The 16,407-nt window shown below is 54.3% G+C and overlaps 1 protein-coding gene across 1 annotated transcript in view; it reads left to right on the top strand.

The window, feature by feature from the left end:
- The window catches only part of TECPR2 (tectonin beta-propeller repeat containing 2), a 140,776-nt gene extending 124,453 nt beyond the window's left edge, over positions 1-16,323 (top strand). Inside the window, exons 18-20 of the mRNA XM_011951581.1 lie at positions 14,343-14,484; positions 14,954-15,103; positions 15,493-16,323. Of these exons, the coding sequence (XP_011806971.1) occupies positions 14,343-14,484; positions 14,954-15,103; positions 15,493-15,647 (447 nt within the window). The 3' untranslated portion in view covers positions 15,648-16,323. The remainder of the gene's footprint in view (positions 1-14,342; positions 14,485-14,953; positions 15,104-15,492) is intronic.
- Positions 16,324-16,407: the final 84 nt, after the last annotated feature.

Below are 16,407 nucleotides of genomic sequence, written 5' to 3'. Positions count from 1 at the left end.
GCCAGGATGGTCTCGATCTCCTGACCTCGTGATCCGCCCGTCTCGGCCTCCCAAAGTGCTAGGATTACAGGCTTGAGCCACCGCGCCCGGCCGATTTTTATTTTTTATTTTTGAGACAGAGTCTCACTCTGTCGTTCAAGCTGAAGTGCAGTGGTGTCATCATAGCTCACTATACCCACAAACCCCTAGGCTCAAACAGTTCTCCTGCCTCTGCCTCCAGAATGGCTAGGGATATGCACCATCACACCTGGCTCATTTTTTAAATTTTTATTTTGTAGAGATGAGGTCTTGCTGTGTTGTCCAGGCTGGTCTCAAACTACTGGCCTCAAGTGATCCTGCCAGCCCTCAGCCTCCCAAAGTGCTGGGATTGCAGGCATGTGCCACTGTGCTCTGCCAGTGTCGTTTTTCGGTTTTTGGTTTTTTTTTTGAGACGGAGTCTTGGTCTGTCACCCACTAGAGTTCAGTGGGGGTGATATTGGCTCACTGCAACCTCCACCTCCTGGGTTCAAGCAATTCTGCTGCCTCAGCCTCCTGAGTAGCTGGGAATACAGGCACCTGCCACCACGCCCAGCTAATTTTTTTTTTTTTTTTTTTTTTTGAGACAGGGTCTCACTCTGTCACTCAGGCTGTAGTGCAGTGGCACGATCTCAGCTCACTACAACCTCCATCTCCTGGGTTCAAGCGATCCTCCCACTTCAGCGTCTTGAGTAGCTAGGGCTACAGGCGAGCGCCACTACGCCCGGCTAATATTTGTATTTTTAGTAGAGACTGGGTTTCTCCATGTTGGCCAGGCTGGTCTTGAACTCCTGACCTCAGATGATCTGCCCGCCTCGGCCTCCCAAAGTGCTGGGATTACTTGCGTGAGCCACCGCACCTGGCCACGCCCAGCTAATTTTTGTATTTTTAGTAGAGATGGCGTTTCACTGTGTTGACCAGGCTGGTCTGGAACTCCTGACCTCAAGTTATCCACCTATCTTGGCCCCCCAAAGTGTTGGGATTACAGATAGGAGCCACCACACCCAGCCTGGTTTTTATTTTTAATGAAAGTCATACATGAAATGCCAAGTGTAGTGGTATGTGCCTCTAGTCCCACCTACTCAGGAGGCTGGGTGGGAGGATCACTGGAGACCAGGATCTTCCACCACACTCCAGCCTGGGCAACAGAGTGAGACTCCATCTGTAAAAGAAAGAAAACAAAGTCAATGTGAAAATCGGTAGGTTGACATGTCAGTGGTTGTATAAGATGTGCTACAAGAAACAAGTCTCTCCTGCCAATTTTGCCCTCTCTGGAGAGCTCCTTTCAATTCTTTTCGCTGCCTGTCTCCAAATGCTGCTTCTGGAGCTGTGTTTGGTCCCCTGACTTCAGGTGTTTCTGATTGATTCTCCAGGGAAACAGAAACATGCAGAGCTCTTGCTCCCCCTTCCCCCGTCCCCCAGCCACCCGACTCCCTTCCTGCTTCCACCCTCCCAGGGCTGCAACACTTCCCAGGCAGGGGCCTTGCTGTGAGGAAGGAGGAGCGCTTCACAGTGGAGGCAGGGGATGAATCACACCTGCAATTCCTTGTCTGTGTGACTCTGTTTTCCCTGCACTTGATAATCATCTTGTTTGCTCATCTAGTTTTTTTTCTTTTTTCCTTTTTTTTTGTTTTTGAGACAGAGTCTCGCTCTGTTGCCCAGGCAGGCATGCAGTGGTTTGATCAGTCTCTGCTCACTGCAACCTCCACCTCCTGGGTCCGAGTGATTCTTCTGCCTCAGCCTCCTGAGTAGCTAGGGTTAACAGGCATGTGCCACCACACCCAGCTAATTTTTTGTATTTTTAATAGAGATGGAGTTTCGCCATATTGGCCAGGCTGGTCTCGAACTCCTGATCTCAGGTGATCTACCTGCCTCGGCCTCCGCACCCAGCCTGCTTATCTAGTTTTCTAAGTGCAGTTTCACACGTTTAATCCCAGACTCTACCAGTTGTCTCACACATTTGGACACATTAGGAATGTGTCTTCTCTGTTTCTTCCCCCTGCAGAGATCTCTCCTGCACCCTCTTGGCCAGCTCCAATCTGGCCTGGTTCCTCTCTCTACCCGGGACTCAGCTGTTGTCCTGGTGTCACCTTTGACCTTCTCTCATGTTAGAGCCCCTTTCTTCCGGATCCCGGGTCTTCCTCTCTCCGTGTCTGTGTTTGTTTGGGTGGAGTTTATCCTCCAGTCGGTTCCCAAGGAAGGGTTCATGGTCAGTGACTTTTTAGAGATATTGCATGTCTGAAAAGTCTTTCATCTGTGTTCACCCTTGACCTTGCTGGATATAGCTGTCTAGGTTGGAAACCATTTTCCTTTAGGATTTTGAGGGTCTTCCTCCATTGTCTCTCAGCTTCCAGGATTGCTGTTGAGAAGCCAGAGGCCATTCTAACACCTGATCCTTGATACTTGACCTGTTTTTCTTTCTGAAGGTTTGTAAGGTCTCTTTGTTCCTAGTGTTGTAAGAACAGATACACGGTGATATGCCTTGGCAAGGGCTGTGGTAATCCGTGCAGCCAGGCGCGTGCAGCCTGTGTGCCGGTGGGTGTCTGGGTCCTCTGCTGGGGTCTTCTTCTGCCCCTGTCTCTCCTGTTTTCCTTTTTTTGTTGTTGTGTTTTTGTGTTTTGTTGTTGTTGTTGTTGTGGGGTTTTTTGTTGTTGTGGGGTGTTCGTTTGTTTGTTTTTTGGAGACAAGGTCTCTCACTCTGTCACCCAGGCTGGAGTGCAGTGGCACAATCACAGCTCATTGTAGCTTTAAACTTCTGGGCTCAAGCAGTCCTCCCACCTCAGCCTCCCAAGTAGCTGGGACCACAGGCATGTGCACCATGTTCAGCTACTTTTTTTTTTTTTTTTGTAGAGATGGAGTCTCACTGTATTGCCCAGGCTGCTTTTGAACTCCTGGGCTCCAGCAATCCTCCCACCTCAGCCTCCCAAAGTGCTGGATTCCAGGCACGAGCCACTGCGCCTGGCACCCCTCCTGTTTCCTGTTTTCTGTTCACTCTGGCTGGAGGCTTCCTTTTTTTCTTTTTTTTTTTTTGAGTAGGTGTTTTCACCTTTGTTGCCCAGGCTAGAGTGCAGTGGTGCAATCTGGGCTCACAACAGCCTCTGGCCCCTGGGTTCAAGCGATTCTCCTGCCTCAGCCTCCCAAGTAGCTGGGATTACAGGCATCTGCCACCACGCCCAGCTAATTTTGTATTTTTAGTAGAAATGGGGTTTCACCGTGTTGGTCAGGCTGCTCTCGAACTCCTGACCTCAGGTGATCCACCTGCCTTGGCCTCCCAAAGTGCTGGGATTACAGGCATTAGCTACCGCGCCCAGCCTGGACTTTTCCTTTTGTATTGTGGACTTTCTAAGCTGGCCTCCACTTTTCTTTTCTGTCCTGTTTCTATCTTTTTATGCTTTTATCCTACTTTCTAGAAGACGTTCTCAACCTTATTTCTCCAACCCTCTGGCAAATTATTTCCATTATCACATGTTTAATTTCCGAAAGTTCCTGTTGTTGTCTGATGGCTGTAGAGTCTTCTCTCATCTCCCTAAGGATGTTTTGGAAGTTTCTTCTCCCTGCCTGGTCTTTGTGTGTCCCAAGTTGTGTGTTTTCTGTCTAGTTCGCCTTTTCCATGGCAGAGGCTTTCTTTAGATGTTGGCAATCGCCTGGTTGGAAGAGTGAGGCCCAGCAAGGCTGACTGGAAGCCCTGAGCACACACATGGAGCCTGTGGGCCACGCGGGTCTCTGACGGCGATCTGGCTGGGCTGCTGGGCGGGGGGTCTTTGCTTTTAGCCTTCCAGGGCCCGCTGAGTCCTTGCCATGCATCCCCCACTTTCCAGCTTCCAAAATTGTATGATGCTTCCTCCCCTCATTCTCCCTGTCCTTTGGAGATTTGAACATTTTTTCTTTGCAATGGAGTCTCACTCTGTCACCCAGGCTGGGTGCAGTGGCCCGATCTCAGCTCACTGCAGCCTCTGCCTCCTGAGTTCAAGCAATTCTCTGCCTCAGCCTCCCGAGTAGCTGGGATTGCAGGTCCACGCCACCATGCCCAGCTAATTTTTGTATCTTTGGTAGAGACAGGGTTTCGCCATGTTGGTCAGGCTGGTCTCAAACTCCTGACCTCAGGTGATCGTCTGCCTTGGCCTCCCAAAGTGCTGGGATTACAGGCGCGAGCCACTGCGCCCGCCCCATTTTTCTTTCTTTAACCCGTTCCCTCTCATGGTAGTGGTGCTTGAGAAGGGAGTGAAAGGGTGAATGTGTGTTCATTGTTATCACCGTCCAGAAGCTTCTGGCTTCTTTGGAGCCCTGCAGGTGACTCTTGCACATACCCAGCACTGAACACCATGGTGCAGCGCATCCCCTTCACCTCCACAGTTCTGGTATCATCAGTCTTCAGAGTATAGCTGCTATTTTCCTCTAACCCTCCGAACATCTTTCGGTGATATTTAGGTGCTGGTGGGGCTGCCTGTTACACCGTAAGTTGTTCCGTCAACACACCTGCGCTGCCTGCAGATGAAGTTATGAGACTGCCCCAACTGCCATCTAATGGTGTGGGACAGAACCAGCTCCCTTCGAGGGAAACTAAACTGTTTTTTGCCACTTCCTTTAATTTTTTCCATGTTGCCTTTTTTCCTATACCTCCATTTAAACATCTATTGTTTTTGAACTCTCTTCTTCAAAACTTGTTTCTAGGAACTATTACTCCTCTTCACTATACTGAATTCTAAGTCTTTTCTCTCACTGGAAGGCCATGATACCTAGAAGTAGACCACAGGCTTCCAACGGGGTGCCCTGGGGCCGCTGTAATCCCAGCGTTTTGGGAGGCCGAGGCAGGAGGATCACTTAAGCCCAGGAGTTTGAGATCAGGGCAACATAGTGAGACCCTGTCTCTACAAAAAAAAAAAAAATTAATTAGCCAGGTGTGGTAGCATGCACCCATAGTCCCAGCTATTCAGGAAGCTAAGGTGGGAGGATTGCTTGAGCCCAAGAGGTCGAGGCTGTGGTGACCTGTGATCACACCACTGCACTCTACCTTGGGCAGCACAGCAAGACCCTGTCCCAAAAACAAAAAGCAAGCCTTCTTGCAGGAGCTGGATTTTGAACTTAAAAACAAACAAGCACACACGTTTGCCTGCTGTGCACACACACACACTTCCTCCCTCCCTTCCTGTCTCCTCTCTCAGCTTACCAAACTTTGTGTATTTTTCTTTTTTTAGCATTTCCAAAGTATTTTAACTCTCAAATTTCTTATTTATTCCATCTTACAAGTTCTATCCTTCATTTCTTTTTCTTTTTCTTTTTTCTTTTTTTTTTTTTTTTCGGAGATGGAGTCTCACTCTGTCACCCAGACTGGAGTGCAGTGGCATGATCTCTGCTCACTGCAAACTCAACCTCCCGAGTTCAAGCAATTCTTCTGCCTCAGCCTCTGGAGTAGCTGGGACTAAAGGTGTGTGCCACCATGCCTGGCTAATTTTTGTATTTTTTTAGTAGAGATGGGGTTTCACCATATTGGCCAGGCTGGTCTTGAACTTCTGACCTCGAGATCCGCTGGCCTTTGGCCTCCCAAAGTGCTGGGATTACTGGCGTGAGCCACCGCACCCAGCCTGTTTTGCATTTTTATGAAGTTTTGAATATGAATAAGCCAAAATTTTAGACCACCTACTACTTTTTTTTTGTTTTTTTAGTAGAGATTAGGTCTCGAGCTCCTGAGCTCAGGCAGTTCTCCTGCCTCAGCCTCCCATAGTGCTGGGATTACAGGTGTAAGCCACTGTGCCCAGCCTACTTTTTTTTTTTATTGAATTTTTTTGTTTTTTTTTTTGAGACAGAGTTTCGCTCTATAGCCCAGGCTGGAGTGCAATGGCGCAATCTCAGCTCACCACAACCTCTGCCTCCCGGGTTCAAGCGATTCTCCTGCCTCTGCCTGCTGAGTAGCCGCGATTACAGGCATGAGCCTCCACGCCCAGCTAATTTTCTATTTTTTTTAGTAGAGACGGGGTTTCTCCATATTGGTCAGGCTGGTCTCGAACTCCCAACCTCAAGTGATACGCCTGACTCAGCCTCCCGAAGTGCTGGGATTACAGGCGTGAGCCACTGTGCCCGGCCTAATTGAAATTTTTATTGAATAATGGTCACGGCACTTGTATTTATAAGAAATCCTGAGTACCCTTTACCCAGTTCACCACAATGGTAACTGCGACACTATAGTACACTGTCACAACCAAGGCTCGTCTACTTTTTCTTTTTTCCTAAATTGTGATAAAATACACATGAGGTTTACTGTTAGTGACAGTACATTTGCAATGTTGTGCAACCATTGTCACTATGCAGTTCCAAAACATTCTTTTTTTTTCTTCTTTTTTGAGATGGAGTTTTGCTGTTGTTGCCCAGGCTGGAGTACAGTGGCATAATCTGGGCTCACCGCAACCTCCGCTTCCCAGGTTCAAGTGATTCTCCTGCCTCAGCCTCCCGAGACGCTAGGACTACAGGCACGCACCACCATACCTGGCTAATTTTGTATTTTTAGTAGAGATGGAGTTTCACCATGTTGGCCGAGGCTGGTCTCAAACTCCTAACCTCAAGTGACCTGCCTGCCTCGGCCTCCCAAAGTGCTGGGATTACAGGCATGAGCCACCTCGCCCAGCCTAGTTGCAAAACATTCTTATCCCTCCAGAAAGCCCCTACCAACGCGAAGCCGCTCCCCATTCCTCCTCCCTCCTCCTCTCTCCCAGCCTCTGGCAGCTGCTCACCTGATTTTTACCTGGTTTTTTCCTCTTCTGGATGTTTCATAGAAATGGAATCCTGGCTGGGCGCGGTGGTTCACACCTGTAATCCCAGTACTTTGGGAGACCGAGGCGGGTGGATCACAAGGTCAGGAGTTCAAGACTAGCCTGGCCAAGATGGTGAAACTCAGTCTGTCCTAAAAATACAAAAATTTGCTAGGCATGGTGGCAGGCGCCTGTAATCCCAGCTACTCGGGAGGCTGAGGCAGGAGAATCACTTGAACCTGAGAGGCGGAGGTTGCAGTGAACTGAGATCGTGCTGCTGCACTCCAGCCTAGGCAACAAGAGCAAAACTCTGTGTCAAAAAAAAAAAAAAAAAAAGGAATCCTACATACAGTGTGTGGCCCCAAGTGATGCGTGCTCTCTTTGACAGCCCCTGAGTGTGTCTGGGTTTTGTCTGTTTAAATGAGGGTTTATTTGGCCCCAGACTTCTGGTACAAACCAGAGGACAGCAAGCCACTGTTGCATGCAGCACAGCTAACAAACCAGCAGTGCCAGGCTCAGCCGGGAGTTCTTTTGCCTCTAAAGAAAGGCTCAATAAGAATCTACACTAACTTGTGTGGAGGCACTTACATCAGTGCTTTCTGAAAAAAATAAGCAAAAACAAGAAAATCCAGGTGACAGTTACAAAAAAAAAAAAAAAACATACAGTGAGTTTATAAAATAAATACAGCAAAGGTGTGTTGAGGCCGCCAGTGAATCAGGTCACTGTGATGAAAGCCGCGCAGGAGGGCTGTCTGTGTGTTAACCCGACGCGGCACCACCCTTGCTTACTGTGAGCAAACAGTGGAATTCCCCGCTCCCAAGATCCTGTGCTGCTTCCCGCTCCACTCTGAGACTGGGAGAGACCGGTTTTCTCCAGAGGAAGATGATAAAGTCATTTGCTTTGAGGTCCAGTGATTGTCATTGTTTCTGACCTAATAGAAAATCAGCCGGGCGCAGTGGCTCAAGCCTGTAATCCCAGCACTTTGGGAGGCCGAGACGGGCGGATCACGAGGTCAGGAGATCGAGACCATCCTGGCTAACACCGTGAAACCCCGTCTCTACTAAAAATACAAAAAACTAGCCGGGCGAGGTGGCGGGCGCCTGTAGTCCCAGCTACTCGGGAGGCTGAGGCAGGAGAATGGCGTAAACCCGGGAGGCGGAGCTTGCAGTGAGCTGAGATCTGGCCACTGCACTCCAGCCTGGGGCGACAGAGCGAGACTCCGTCTCAACAAAAAAAAAAAAAGAAAATCATCCTTCACTGATGCCCAGCCCTGCTCGTCTTGAAGCCCCTCGCAGGCACCATGTCATGACACCCAGGGTGTGCCCAGAGCCCCATCAGGCAGGGCTAGGACCAGGCCTCTCCATTACCAACCCAGAGAGCAGTCAGCAAAGCAACCCCCGAGTTTGCCAACTTTTCAAGCATTTGTTTTTTGCCTATTGAAACCTCGGTGTATCTTAGCAGAGACACATTCCCGAGTCACCCGCCATCTGTGGCTCGGGATCATGATTGCCGTGACCACCCGGGGTGCTGAGCGCCGCCCCGGCCTGGGGTCTGCTCTGAAAAGGTCCAGACTCAAGCAGAGCAGCCCACCCCAGGGTCACTTTGCCAGTCCATCAGCAGGCACCATGGGCTCCACCTCCAAAGCCTGTTCCATCGGCCTCTTAGGGCCTGCCTGTACCACCACCTCCTGGCTTATTTGCTCCAGCATCCGGAACAGGGTTCTTGTTCTACCTGCCCTTCCCTGCAGCTTGTCCTCAGTGCAGCCAGCGGGGTCCTCTGACGACATGCGCTAGTTCACATCTCTCCTCTGTTTTTGTTGTTGAGATAGTTTCACTCTTATTGCCCAGGCTGGAGTGCAATGACCTGATCTCAGCTCTCTGCAACCTCTGCCTTCCGGGTTCAAGCGATTCTCCTGTCTCAGCCTCCTGAGTTGCTGGAATTAACAGGCACCTGCCACCACGCCCGACTAATTTTGTGTTTTTAGTAGAGATGGGGTTTCATCATATTGATCAGGCTGATCTCGAACTCCTGACCTCAGGTGATTGGCCCGCCTGGGCCTCCCAAAGTGCTGGAATTACAGGCGTGAGCCACCCCGCTCGGCCCACATCTCTCCTCTTTTTTTTTACTTTTATTTTATTTATTATTACAGAGGGTCTTGCTCTGTTGCCTAAGCTAGAGTGCAATGGTGCGAATATGGCTTAATGCAGCCTCAAACTCCTGGGCTCAAGTAATCCTCCTGCCTCAGACTGCTAAGTAGCTGGGACTACAGGCACATGCCACCATGCCCAGATAATTTTGTAAATTTTGGTAGAGACAAGGTCTTGCTGTTGCCCAGGCTGATCGCAAACTCCTTGGCTCAAGCAATCCTCCCTCCTTGGTCTTCCAAAGTGCTGGGATTACAGGTGTAAGACACCGTGCCCAGCCCCTTCCTCTTTTCACAACCTTCTGGCAGCTTCCCATGTCACTCAGAATGAAATCACACTTTTGCCTCAGCCTGAAGCCTGTCATCAGCCCCAGTGGCCACTCTGGCCTCACCACTGCCTCCTTGTTGCAACCCTGAGCACTTGCCAGGGCTGCCAGGGCCTTTCCCTAGGTGTCAGCAGGACCACTGCCCCTTCCACTCCGGGTCAGAGTCAGGGTGTCCCTCTGGCCCTTCTCTCTGTTACGCAGCATGGCATTGGTTTGTCCGGGTTATGGTCCACCCTCCCAGTAGGATGGCAGCTCTGGGAGCCAGAAACAAGTGTTTTGTTTGCAGTTGAGGTTCCCCCAAAACCCAGCATGTGTGGGGGCTCATTCGTCGAACAGATGATCACATGCCTCCAGTGAGAGGGGTCCAGGAGACAGCTGGTGCGAGAGCTTGGGCCACATGAGCTGTGCCAGTGGTAGGGGTGGTGTGGCGTACCATGGAAGCCATTCTAGGAAGTAATGGGTAAAGGCATGAGGCAAGATGATATACCCAGTAAGATGTGTCCAGAATGACTTGCTCTTCCTCTTTTAAAGAGCATTTACTGGTGTCCCGTGTGCTTTTCATCAGACTGTTTCTGCTCTGCTGCCCTGAGACCTGGCCTCCATCCCTACCCCTTCCTGAAGCCTTCCTGGGCTGTCTGCAGGCCGGCCTCCCACCTAGAATGAGGGCCCTGCAAGGGAGTGCCAGTCCTCCTTTCCGGGAGAAGCCACTATGCCACGAGCTTCCATCATGTAAAGTCAGACCCAGACAGTGCAGGTCCTGGTGTCAGGAGTGTGGCAGCAGCCAGGGCCAGGGCTCGCCTTCTGCTTCTTGGGACGGCCACTGGTCACACAGGTGCACTCAAATCGGGAAGCTCCATCATGCTGTACACTTAGGATTTGTATAGTTTTCAAATGCATATTGTCCTCCAGTAATACAAATTAGAGTTTTTCTTTTTATTGGATAAGAGCAGGTGAGGGGCTGGGGACACAGGATGTTTTCGAGGGAAGCAGGTGGCCGGGGTCCATCCTCCGCACACCTCCTCAGCATTGGGCTGGGCTGGAGCCGGGCAGACGTGGCCTCCTGCAGGGAGCTCGCAGGCGGCACAGGGGCCCTTCCCAGAGGCCTGGCAGGCAGTGTGAGTGGGGTTGTGAAGGGTGGGCAGCAGCCTGCCACGTGAGCAAGGTGTGAGGGGGCATGTGTGCCAGGAAGGGACAATTGGCAAGGCCAGGGTGAGGCTGGGCCCTGCCTGCACTTCCCACCGTATTCTGTTCTAGAGGCTTCTAGTAAAGGCTGTTAATGGGCGGAGGCTCACGTCAGGGGGCAGAGCCGGGAGGTGAGAGAGCCAAGGGAGACTGGAAGTTTTATGTTCCAGAGACGTTGCAAGGTGATGGAAAGAAGAGGAAAGGGATGTGGGGTGGCCGTCCTCGGCCTGCTCACGAGCACTCCGCTTGCCACCGTGCTGCTTCCAGCGCCCATCTTTCTCTCTCTGGAGACCCCTCGGAGACTCCGCTTTGATCCTCGCTGTTCTTGCCCTTCCCCTGAAGTGCAGTCATCTCTTCCCTTCCCAGTCATTCCCATTGTCCCTGACTTAACTATTCGAAAGCTAGCGGCTTCAGACCACAGCGCATCGTAGCTCTGGGGTAGGACTGCGGGCAGCGTGTGGTGGGGACCCGGCTCTGCTCTACCACATCGGGGCTCTGGCCAATGGGCTGAGTGGCGAGGCCCGGGCTGCTTTTCTGTCTCCTCCACCCGGCCTCCTGAGTGGGGAGGGCGGGAGCCTGGCGGGAGCCTCTCCTCCACACAGCCTGGTGGCCTCAGCCTAGGCCTCAGCTGGCAGGCTTCTTCCCCAGCTGCCCGGACTCCCCACCCAGCCCTGCTTTGCAGAGTGATCGCAGGCCTCTCCCCTCCCTTCCCTGGAGCCCCTGTATCCCCCTAGAATGGGGGCTTAGCCTAGAGCAGCGCTTCCCCAAATCTGTGCCTCTGAACCCCAGGTCCATGGAATGGAAATGAGTGTGATATATAGAAAGGGAATTCTATAGCCCAGCAAGTTAAGCTAAGCTCAGAGGGAAGGCAGTGAATATAAATCTCAAACATCTGATCCCAGCACAGCCAGCAGTGAGGACCTGTGTGAGTGCTCTCCAGGTGTTCCCTGGGGACTCGGCCCTGGCACCCCTGCCCTCCTGGACTGCATCCCACTGCATCCGCGCTGGCCGCCCCGCCCCAGCCTCCCTGCTGTCCATGTGGAGTGGGCAGGGGCTGTGGTGACCCTGTGGCACAGGCACGGCTCCCTCGGGTCCCTCAGATCTCACCGGCGCATCTGGGGTTCTGCGTGGAAAGTGGCTCAGGCTTCCAGTGCCACTCTGCTTTAAGCTGGCGACCACTGTCCAGGGTGGTGCCCAGCATTCTGGCCTCTGCCGTCCAACCCTTCCCTCTCTCCGCTCAGTGGCCCTGTGTCCTCCGGGCATCAACCCTAATGCCACCTCCTCGCCTGACCACCCACTGCCAATTGCTCATTTTATTTTCTGGTGGTGCCTCCAATATCTGAACCTAGCCTGGTGTTTACGTCCAACTGCCTGCTCTGGTGCTACCTGAGAGCCCCGTCCAGCCCACTCACAACAGCTTCCACAGCCTGCGCCTGTAATTTGGGCAAATGTGTGGAGTGAGCGACCAAAGGGCTGAGGGAGCAGCGAAGGGAGCCCCTCGCTAGGACTCTGTTCTCTGTGTCTCTTAAAATAGCTCACTCGCGGCCGGGCGCGGTGGCTCACCTGTAATCCCAGCACCTTGGGAGGCCGAGGTGGGTGGATCACTTGAGGTCAGGAGTTCTAGATCAGCCTGGCCAACATGGCAAAACCCTGTCTCTACTAAAAACTACAAAAATTAGCCGGGCGTGGAGGTGGGCACCCGTAATCCCAGCTACTTGGGAGGCTGAGGCAGGAGAATCCCTTGAAACCAGGAGGCGGAGGTTGCAGTGAGCCAAGATCATGCCACTGCACTCCAGACAGAGTGAGACTCAAAAAAAACTAGCTCACTCACCCCACTGGCAGGCTGAGACCTGCAGTCACTCCAGCTGCACCCTGAGTAAGCTCACACAAGACAGAACTTTCTGGCCAGGCACGGTGGCTCGCGCCTGTAATCTCAGCACTTTGGGAGGCCAAGGCGAATGGCTCACTTGAACCCAGGAATTTAATACCAGCCTGGACAACATGGTGAAACCCAGTGTCTACAACAAAATACAAAAATTAGCCTGGTGTGGTGGTGTGTGCCTGTAGTCCCAGATACTTGGGAAGCTGAGATGGGAGGATCACTCGAGCCAGGGAGATGGAGGTTGCAGTGAGCCAGGATTGCGCCAGGGCACTCCAGTCTGGGTGACAGAGCGAGACCCTGTCTTAAAAAGATTTTTTTAAAGAGAACGTTCTGGCAGCCAGAGTCAGGTGGGGGCAGGAGGGAGGGTGTGGCCCTGTGCCTGTCAGTGTTTCAGCCGTGGAGTTGCAACCAAGTCTGGACGTGTTTGGGATTTATATTCACTGCCATCCCTCAGCTTAGCTTAACTTGGTCTATGGAACCCCCTTTCTATACATCACACCCATTTCTATTCCATGGACCTGAGGTTCAGAGGCGCGGATTTGGGGAAGCACTGCTCTAGGCTAAGCCCCCATTCCAGGGGGATGCAGGGAGTCCAGGGAAGGGAGGGGAGAGGCCTGTGATCACTCCTCAAAATAGGGCTGGGTGGGGAGGCCGGGCAGCTGGGGAAGAAGCCTGCCACGTCTGGGAGGACCAGTTGGTCCTTAGAGGACCTAGCAGCAGCAAAGGCAGACACTGGCCCAGGCGGTGGGGATGTGCCCACAAGAGCAGCCACTGCCCCATCCTCCTCGCTGCCCTGTCTCTCCATCCTCCATGTCCTGATCCACTGGGACTGGCCCTGGGGCTGAGGCGTGAGACTTGGTGCCCACGGGAGGCATTTCATACATGTGTTCACCAGCCCACAGTTAGGGGCCCCTGCCCAGAGCAGCCGGCGGGTGAGGATGCGGGCAGCCTGGAGAGGGCAGCTCGATCAGGGAGGCGCAGGTGGAGGGAGGTCCTACTGCCGAGGGCCCTGAGAGCGTCTGGACCCGGCAAGTGTGTGACATGGGCACTATGACAGGAGCACTGTGCGGCCAGAGCGTGGCACAGGGCATCCAGTGTGACTGTATTCACGGCAGCCTGAGCACAAAGCAAGGAGCAGGACATGTGTGGCGGCAGCAAGGGACCTGCCAGTTTCCACTGGGTGGCCCACTCAGGGTCCCATGGAGGCGGACCAGGAGGGCAGGGACCCAAGACCATAGATGTAGCAGGGAAGACTGTGGGTTCCAGAAAAGCAGGCAGCGCCAGGCAGTGGAAGACAAGCCAACCCCTTGGGGCTCAGGTCACCCACCAGCACTGCTGGTGACCAGTGGCCCAGGTCCTCCAGACAGTGCTGTGCTTGCCGGCACGGAGGCCTGGTCCAACCAAGGGGTGGGCAGCCCTGGGGCAAACTGGAGCTGCCAGTGGACAGCAAACAGGACCCTGGAGGGACGTCCTCCTGTCCTGTGAAGAGCAGACAACCGGAGGTGCTGAGCGTGGACAGAGGCTGCCCAAGGACCAGGGCAGGGTGGCAGTCTTGTGCCACGACCTGGGCAACAGGGACGGTGCCCGCCAGGCAGCACATTCGGGAGGACGGCTGTGCCTAGAGGAAAGGGGCGTCAGCTGAGCCAGGATGGTGAGGGTGGCACAGGCAGGTGGCAGGGGCTCCTGGCCTGGCATTACTGTTTCTCACAGTGCCCACCACAATCCTTCACAGCCAGGTCCGCCGTGCCTCTCCTCTCATTCCTCCACTCTCTGTTCGCCTGGGCCGTCCCTGCCCTTCTTGGTCTCCTGCTGGAGTCCATGCTGGTATCCGCTGGGCTGTCCCTCAGTCTGGCCCACCTGACATTCTGGAGACAAGTGACCGTCTCCCCTGTGAGACTGGCACCGGGGGCAGGACGTGGCCTCTCTGCCTCCTGCGGGGCCCACCCACCCTGGCTGCTGCATGCTGCCATGTCCCCAGTTCTGGAAGCCGCCTGTCCCTCTTCTTGTCACCCAACTCCTGCCTTCCCTGAAAGTCCCTTCCCGCTTCCAGCCCGCCGGGGTCAACTTGGTCAGCGTCCATTCCAGCCCCAATGACCAGATGCTGTGGGTGCTTGACAGCAGGTGGAACGTGCACGTGCGGACCGGGATCACCGAGGAGATGCCTGTGGGGACCGCCTGGGAGCACGTGCCAGGTAGGAGCCCGCAGACAGGGCCTGCGGTGCTGGCCAGCCGGGTCTGCCATCACTGGGGACTGCTGGGCACTCCCTCCAGGCAGCTGTCTGGGAGGCAGCCTGGTCCCCACCACACCGCAGCCTTTGTGCTGGGGCTGTGCTTTGCTGCTGCTTCCTGGACCGGGGGACAAGCCTCCAGTCATGTTCCTTGTTGGGGGAACCCAGGCCGTCCTGCTGGTGCTTTTGTGGGAGGGCGATTTGCACACTGCCCAGGCTCTTCTGTCCTTTGACTTCTGGCTTTTGGTGACTTTGCTGGCCCTGCCAACTGGGCGTCCTTTCCCTGAGCTCCTGCCCCAAGCCCAGCCCAGCATGGGCACTCCATCCCTGCAGGGACCCTGGTGGAGGAGTGCAGCGTCACAAGATGGGCTCAGGAAGCAGTGGCCCGTCCCGTCCACGGCAGGGGCTCAGGAGGGGCCCTGTCTGCCCACAGGGTTGCAGGCCTGCCAGCTGGCGCTGAGCACCAGGACCGTGTGGGCCCGCTGTCCAAACGGAGACCTCGCCCGGAGGTATGGCGTCACAGACAAGAACCCCGCCGGAGACTACTGGAAGAAAATTCCCGGCAGTGTGGCGTGTTTCACAGGCAGGTGCCAGGGGCCAGTGGGCTCAAGGCTGTTGTTCCCTTGGGGTTCCCAGGGCTCCTGTGGACCATGTCGGGGGGCTCTCAAAGAAGCTGCCCCCACTGGGCTCCGCTCTCCCAAAGCAAGAACTGAGGGCAAAGCAGGAGTGTGTCCCAAGGAGGGAAGGGGCTGGACACCTGGGCTCTGCCCGAGTCTCCTGGGCAAGGACAAGGTGCTGTTGACATCCACTTACAGCTGAGGGTACGAAGTTCACATGGAGGTGGTGGCTTGTCCAGGGTCCCCCACCTAGAATGTGGCAAGCCCAGACCTGCGCCCAAGCTCCTAGTGCCATCTGTGCCCACCCCACAGGCTGTGTGATTGACAAGTACGTGATTGGCTCTTGTCCCTGCAGTGACTGCGTCAGATGAGCTGTGGGCCGTGGGCCCGCCCGGCTACCTCCTCCGACGGCTGACAAAGACGTTCAGCCACTCGCATGGCACCCAGAAGAGCAGCCAGGCCGCCATGCCCCACCCCGAGGATCTGGAGGACGAGTGGGAGGTCATCTGAAGGAGCCCCGGCAGAGTCACGCGGAGGGGCCAGGCCTCCCTGGTGGGCACAGTGGCTTCGGTGTCACTCCCTGGTGGACGTGCTGCCTCGACACTTGTCCAGACACCTCTGGCCAGGTTGGACCCGCACACTTACTTTCATCTATGTTGGTTTCTGTCTCGTTCCAGAACCCACAGCCTCCACCCGTGGCTGGCGCAATTGCTGCAGCAGTGGAGTTCAGGACAGTGGCGACTGCCCGGCTGCATGCACTCCGATTACCCGCGTGCTGCCGTCCTGCTCTCATCCACAGACAGCCCCAGCTTTTGTTGGTGGCAGTGGTCTCCGGAGGCCTCCCAGAGCCAAGGGCAGCCGGGCAGCTGGTGTGGCCCAGGGCCTCTTTCCACATGAGTAGCCCCAGGGCCAGATGGAGCCAAAGGTCAGCTCTCTGCAGCACAGGATGTGCTCGGTGATGGTTTTGTCCCGTCATAGGGGGTGTTCCCCAGACACAAAGCTGCAGAGCACATTCCGCGCCAGACGCTCTGGCCAGGAAGCCAAGGCCGGGCCTGAGAGGAGAGCACTGGCCATGCCACACGCACATGCACACCATACCACACAACACACCTCACCTCACAACACCACACACCACACCTCACCTCACCTAACAACACACACCACACAACACACCTCACCTCACCACACACACACACATTTCACCACACCACACCTCACACCACAGAACACACCACACACTTCACCACACCACACCTCACCACACCACACA

Source organism: Colobus angolensis, unplaced genomic scaffold (assembly GCF_000951035.1).
Source record: "Colobus angolensis palliatus isolate OR3802 unplaced genomic scaffold, Cang.pa_1.0 Scaffold32, whole genome shotgun sequence".
NCBI classification, from domain to species: domain Eukaryota; kingdom Metazoa; phylum Chordata; class Mammalia; order Primates; family Cercopithecidae; genus Colobus; species Colobus angolensis.
Note: the sequence above shows the minus strand (reverse complement) of the source record. Positions and strands in the feature narration are given on the sequence as shown.